The sequence below is a fragment of the Vitis vinifera genome, chromosome 3, assembly GCF_030704535.1.
Source record: "Vitis vinifera cultivar Pinot Noir 40024 chromosome 3, ASM3070453v1".
In the NCBI taxonomy this organism is placed as follows: Eukaryota; Viridiplantae; Streptophyta; class Magnoliopsida; order Vitales; family Vitaceae; genus Vitis; species Vitis vinifera.
The window spans coordinates 9,803,990-9,811,161 of NC_081807.1; the positions used below are offsets into that span (position 1 = coordinate 9,803,990).

At 36.6% G+C, this 7,172-nt stretch overlaps 1 protein-coding gene across 1 annotated transcript; it reads right to left on the reverse strand.

Moving 5' to 3' along the window:
* Positions 1 to 474: 474 nt before the first annotated feature.
* On the reverse strand, positions 475 to 6,867 carry LOC100264443 (peptide methionine sulfoxide reductase B5). Its single transcript, XM_002265093.5, has 3 exons — positions 6,511 to 6,867; positions 958 to 1,114; positions 475 to 859 (listed from the first exon to the last, which is right to left on the reverse strand). The coding sequence occupies exons 1-3, from the start codon at positions 6,780 to 6,782 to the stop codon at positions 695 to 697; spliced, it is 594 nt and encodes a 197-aa protein (XP_002265129.2). The 5' UTR covers positions 6,783 to 6,867; the 3' UTR covers positions 475 to 694.
* Positions 6,868 to 7,172: the final 305 nt, after the last annotated feature.

The window sequence follows — 7,172 nt, forward strand, 5'->3', positions numbered from 1 at the left end:
GATTTTGTAAATTTGAAATCTTTTTATTCTTTTAATCAATTAATTTACTTACTTTCTTTTTTCTTTAAATATGACTTTTATAAAAATTACAAATCCCAAATTCCAAATTTGTACTAAAATGCAGTTTTAAAATTCTGACTTCAAATATTTAAAAAAAATAAATAAATAAAAGGTACTTGTATTTTAATTGTTACAAGTGTCACTTTGAACCCAAACTTGGAATTTCAGCATCCCATTTCAATATCATGACTTCCCCCTTGTCTTCAAATTCCTTTCATGTCATGCTGAAATTTTGGTGGATGGCTGCTTAGGATTTTTGGCCATCTTCATGTGCCATATGCTGACAAATAATTTCCCCATGTTCCCATTTGGATAAGCTACAATAATGCTATATCTTCTTCTTCTTCTTCTTCTTCTTCTTCTTCTTATTATTATTATTATTATAAAATGATTTTGACTGGGAAAGCAACCCTCTGCAACAATGGCATTTCTTCTTTGTTATCAGGACTTAAGAGTTGGTACACCACACAAGAATAAGACAATTTTCACATGTTAACAAGCGGCTTGACAGGGGAGAAAAAGGGCAAAACAGAAGCAGAAAACTGCATTAGAATACGGTTCTAAAACAGAGGTCATAGTTGCATTCTTCTTTTATTAGAAATAGATGATCCTAAACATCCTTCCCATTAAGTATTCACAGGGAGGATGAAGAATTTGCAGGAGTGAACTTGAGTGAAATACTATTGACACAATGGCGTTCATTTGTGGGAGTCGGAAACCCTTCGCCTTTGAATACATGACCCAGATGGCCTCCGCAGGCCGCACATGTGATTTCAATCCTCATCCCATCTGGGTCTGGCTGAAAACATATGACAAATCTTGTTACAAATACAAATCAAATTGCTAGTTCAATATTGAGAGGTCACACAGGCAATAGAAAAGAAGAGGAGTACTCACTGTGCGGTTTATGGCTCCTGGGAGGCCCTCGTAGAAAGCTGGCCAACCACATCCAGAGTTGAATTTTGTTGTGGACTTGTAGAGAGGAGTCCCACATCCAGCACAGTTATATACTCCCTCCTCAAAGAACTTGTCGTACTCTCCTGTGCCTGGATACCTGTATTGCACTGAAACCATGTCAAGAGTAATAATATAAACAAGAAAACACCATTTCTTACGGAGATACTCTGGAAATTTATCATGGCTTGCTGCATCTCCTCTTCATAAAAAGAAGATTCTGACACTAACTTAGACCAGATTCTCAACATATACAATTCATTAAATTTTCTCTCATCCTCCATTTGATTATTTTGGGATCATGGGAGAAGAAAACTAAACTTGGAATCTTACAGCAGCGAACTCAATCCAAAGTTAATATCAAGCTCCATGTTTTCGTTTATTTACAATTTCACACAAATTGAACAGACTCGAGTTTATTGTTTGAGGATATGACACAATAACCAAGTTATTTAACACAGTTTATGTTTGCCTATCCTTTCCAAGAGAGACATCTAAGTAAACCGTTCTCTTTCTGTCTCTTTATAAGAACATATGGGCTTCCACATCTTGAGCGGTACAGATGCCTCCATTCTTCACCATTTTAAGAAATTTTTTAGGATATGGTCTTTAGCCTTTAGATTGGTATTCTTAAGGTCAGCGAGAAATGTCAGGAGTGTGTTATGATGAAGAAACCAGAAATTCTTACTTTTTTCTTTTTATTTTTTGGAGAAAAGATATGGTAATGTGTCTATGCATTTCTTTTTTTGGGTTCTCATTCGGCACTTCAGACTGTGAACTTATGGATGGTTTTCTCTTGCAAGTTGCACCATATATTATATTTGAATTCTAGCAAAAAAAAACAAATCCCCATGGATGGATATTGACTTCTATAGGGAAAATTACACACTGCTCCTCTTAGGCCAGACTTCTGGATAGAAGGTCAAGGTGCCCTGTAGATTGACTAGGTTCTCATTTGGCTTTCTTTTACAGAATCTTGAGTTGGGAAAGGACAGGGTAGATTCTATGTTGTTAAATGGTTTTTTTTTAATGTGGAAGTCATATTAAATAAGATCTTAATACTGATTATCTCATTTCTAAGAGTTGAATGATTCAAAAATAAGTTCTCGTGTGCAAAGCAAGCAGAAAGTACGGTGATGGTTCTAATTCATAACCCTTTGCCTCCTCTCTTTGGCGTTGAAGTTCAGAATTGAGTGGATCTTCCCACAATCACTAACAAACATTTTGCTTCTGGGCAAAGGGAGGGCTTGAGGATTGTCTTTTCCCCAATAAAGGGGTTAATGTAGCCATTGCATGGAGATGATTGGCTTTTGCTAGTTTCAAGCAGAGAGACAGCAGGCGCTGATTTCAAAAGGATTCCAATAGCGAGATTTCCTTTTATATAACTAATCTTAATGTTTTCCTTGTGATTTACATTCTGTTAGGCAGAAAAAATAAAAATAGAAAACCCATCAGCTTGCTAATCATCAGTTTGCTCTTGTTTAGTTCCCTTTTACTTGGTCAATGATACAAGGTAACTAGTACCTTTATCACCTTTTCTTCCCTTTTAGTAATTGTGTACAACTTTTATTTATTTTTTTCTGATTCAATCTGTTGGTCATAAGAAAAAAACAGTATTATCATTTGGTGTCTGAGAGGTGGGAGAGTCATTTCAGTGGGGTGGTTCAGAGTTCTTTGCTGAAGCCTGTTTTTGATCATGCTCCTATTTTGCTCAATGGGGGAGATCTGAGGAGAGGACCTATCCCTTTAATGTTTGAAGATATGTGCTTAAAGGAGGAGGGTTTCAAAGACTTGTTCAGGGGTTGGTGGATGGGGTATAACCTCAGTGGTACTCCTAGTTTCATTTTCGATGCAAAGTTGAAAGCTTCAAAATTGAGCTCGAAGGTGTAGAGCAATGAAGTGTTTGGAAATGTCTCGGACTCCATTAGGAGGAAGAAGGCTTTAAATCAGGTGGGTTTTTGGGACGCCAATGAGAGGTTGGGTCCCTTAGCTCAAGAAGAGGATGAAACTAGGACATTAGCTAAGGGAGATTTTTGAAAGTGGGCCCTTTTCAAAGAAGCATCATAAAGACAAAAATCAAGGGAGATTTGGTTGAAGGAGGGGGACATAAATACTAAAATTGTCCATAAAATGTCCAATGCTCATAAAAGGAGTTTGATGGCCAACATTAGGATTAACAAGGTGTGGCTTATTGTGGATAGGAAGATTAAGTAAGGTGTGGTAATGGCTTTTCGCAACCTTTTATCTGAGATAGATGATTGGAGACCTAACATCAATGGGTTGGCTTTTGAGTCTTTGTATGGGTCAAAAGTAGATACCAGAGGAACCGTTTTCAGAAGAGGTGTTGTTTAGTGCTTTGTTAGAGTTGAATGGGGACAAAGCCTAAGGACTGGATGAGTTCTCTATAGCTTTTTGGCAATTTGGTTAGGAGTTTGTAAATGATGAGGTTATGAGGTTTTTCAAGGAGTTTTATTATCATGGAAGGTTTGAGAAAAGCCTTGATGCAAAATATTTTGTGCTAATTTCTAACAAAGAGGGTGTAGAGGATCTAAAAGACTTGAGGCCTATTAGTTTGGTGGGAGGTCTACTAATGATCCTTGCTAAAGTTTTAGCAAAGAGATTGAAAAAAGTTTTGGGAAAGCTAGTTCCGAAGCATCAGAATGCATTTGTAGAGGGAAGATAAATTCTAGACGTAGTGTTGATAGAAAATGAGGCTATAAATTCAATGCTCAAGGGTAACTCATGTGGTGTCTTATGCAAATTAGGTATTGAAAAGGTATATGATCATGTCAACTAGAACTTCTTGCCAACAATTCTTGGAAGGATGAATTTTGTACAGAGATGAATAGGTTGGATTAAATGATGTATTTCTTCCACAAGATTTTCAGTTCTAGTCGATGACATCCCTTTTGGTTTTTTTCGAAGTTCCTAGGGATTGAGATAGGGGACCCTCTTTCTCCCTACTTATTTTTACAGCAATGGATGCTTTTAGTAGTCTACTTATGAGGGCTAAGGAAGGTGGTTTCCTATCAAGTTTAAGGGTGAGGGGGGGAGAAGGGTTGAGGAGGAGATTTCGCATTTATTGTTTGCAGATGATACCCTTGTTTTTTTTATGATGATGACCAGATGGTTAACTTAAGTTGGGTGATCATATGGTTCGAAGTCATCTTAAGTTTGAAAATTAACCTTGATAAAAACAAGTTTATTAGAGTTGGGAGGGTGGACAATATAGAGGAGTAAGCATTCGAATTGAGTGTAATGATGAGCTTCCAACCACTTATCTAAGGCTTCCTTTGGGTGCTCCGTGTAAGTCAGTGGGGTCTAGGATGGAGTGGAAGAGTAGTTTTGTAGAAGGCTTTCATTGCGGAAAAAGAAATATATTTCAAAATGGGGAAGGATTGTTTTTCAAAGCCCCTTAGCCAGTTTGCCCATCTACTTCATCTCTTAGTTTTCCATCCCGAAGAAAGTTAGATTAAGGCTTGAGAAGATTCAAAGGAATTTCTTGTGGGGAAGTAGGGCTTTCAAGAGAGAACTTCATCTAGCAAAGTGGTCTTCTGTCTCCATGGAGAGAAGAAAAGGTGGTTTAGGAGTAAGGAGACTCTTATTGCTTACTAAAGCGATGTTGTGCAAATGGTGTTGGCGGTATGCAGTCAAAAGAGAAGAGTTTTGGAGACAGGTAATATGTGAAAAATATGGGGGGGAAGAAGGGTATGAGATTGCGTTATCAGTTATGGAAGATTATCAGAAAGGATTAGGATACTTTTAATAGCAGAGTTTCTTTAATCGAGGGAAATGGGAGGAGGGTGAAGTTTTGGAAGGATAGGTAGTGCATGAAGGAGCCTTTGTATGTCTAATTCCAATCACTATTTGCTTTAGCCTCATCAAAGGAGGCTTGGGTGGTGGATTTGAGGGAGTAGACGAAGGAGGGGGGTTGTTAGAACCATTGCATTACTAGAAATCTTAATGACTGGGAGCTTGAAAACATACAACATTTTTTTTTGCTAAACTATAATGTATGTCAGTGAATGAAAAGGAGAATAAGGTAGAGTGAACAGTTTCAAGTGAATAAACATTCTCAGTGAAGTCTCTTTATACTATCTTAGAGACGAGGAGCTCATCTTCTTTCCTAGTAGGAGTCATCTAGATCCTTGGGCTCCATCTACGGCAAGTTTCTTTGCGTGAGAAGCTTGTTAGGGAATATAAAAAAAAAAAAAATGAGAGAATATAAAAAAAGAGGTTGGATAATATATCCTACTACTTATCCTATCATGTATTTGATTGAACATGGACTGTAATAAGTGAGAAGACAACTTATCCTATCCCATCATCAATCAAACACGGAATAGAATATGTTATCTCATGTCTTATCTTATCCTATATCCAACCAACCAAATATGACATGAGTGAATTAGAATAAAAAAAACCACCTTAAACAATATATATATATACACATACATATTTCTGAAACATTGTAATTTTCTTTCGCTTCTTTGGGTTTTCCCCATTAACTATTCATAAATAATAGCTACATCTGATATACAATGGGGGGAAAACCAAAGAAGCAAAAGAAAATTATAATGTTTCGGAAAAAATATAAAATTAAAAATTCATGCAAAGATAAACAACCAAAAGGGAAACTGGGTAGCAGATCCTGTCCAAACACCTTACCATCTCAAACTGGTAAACTAGCAACACACTCAAGTAAACAGCACAGACTTAAACAAAGTATTGCAATTTTGAACCATAAAATAAAACAACCAAAAGAAGCATGAATATTCAGGTAAACTTCAATCTGCATCAAACTCGAGCAATCAACACAGACTTATGAAATGAGAACTGCAAGTTGCAACCATTAACCAACTTTAAAGAAAACCCAATCAATTCCATTAACTTCAGCCCAAACTCCAAGTTGCAATAAACAAATGGAACAATTGAACCGCTAAGCCGCCCAACAACAAACTTGAATCCAAATAAATTTCTCATAAGGGTACCTCCTGAATCCCACACGTTCACATTCATCAAATGGGTTTATCCACATGTGAAACAATTGAACCGCAAAGCCACCCAACAACAAACTTGAATCCAAATAAATTTCTCATTAGGGTACCCCTGAATCCCACACATACACATTCATCAAATGGGTTTATCCAAATGTGATACAAGGTCGATTACAATAACAAAATTCTTGCATTACTCCTAAACTCATGAAAATGCATCCCAATTTTCCATCAACTAAATGACGCTCAAATTTCCCAAAAATTTCAACGATTCAAAGAACAATTCCTGTATTATCTCCAAAATTCTCAAATTACTCAAGAGACGATCACAGCACAAGCAGGCAAATTCATTCGTAACTTTCTCTCCAAATTATCAGCGTATCAAAGAACATCCACAACCCAAGAAAAAATAAATCAATTTTTTCCGCTTCCAGAAGAAGAAATGAACTAAATAACATCCCAAAATTGAAGATAACCAAATGGAATACGTGAATCTTACTCTGTGCCTTTCCGCCTCAGAATTCGAAACTGCTCCGGCGAGAGGACGGCCCGCCACTCCTCATCCGACTTCTGAACCGAACCGGGTCCGGCCATGGCTACAAAGTTACGCTTACTGCGAGGGAGTGATAGGCGAAGCCCACCAGCATAATTGGTTTTTGGTGAGAATGAAGTGAATTGGGGGCTTGGGAGGAGTTTTGAGAACATGGTTTTGGGGAAGACTAGGGTCTTAGAGAAAGAGAAGGGAGAGAGCTTTAGAACGTTGGAGCCCATTTCGGAAAATTTCTTCAGATAGGGAAATGTTGCAGGCCATGGGATAATGTTTCAGGCTTCATGGATTTGGATTTTGACACATAAGCAATAATGCTTTTTTTAGATTTTAAAAAATGTATCTAAAAGTATTTTTAAGCACTAGAAAGTTTTTCAAATCCTTTTAAAATTGGTTATTAGTGAAAGTTTGTTTATTGGTGTTTTGGAATTAGGAGTGTGTTTGAGAATAATTCTAAAAAAAGTTTTTAGTATTCTTAATACTTGAATGATAAAAAATTTAAAGTATTAAAAATATTAAAAGCGTTTGATAACTATTTTCGAAAATAATTTTTTTATTTTTTCAAAACAAAAAATCAGGAAAACATATTTGATAATAAAAAACTGTTTAAGAAT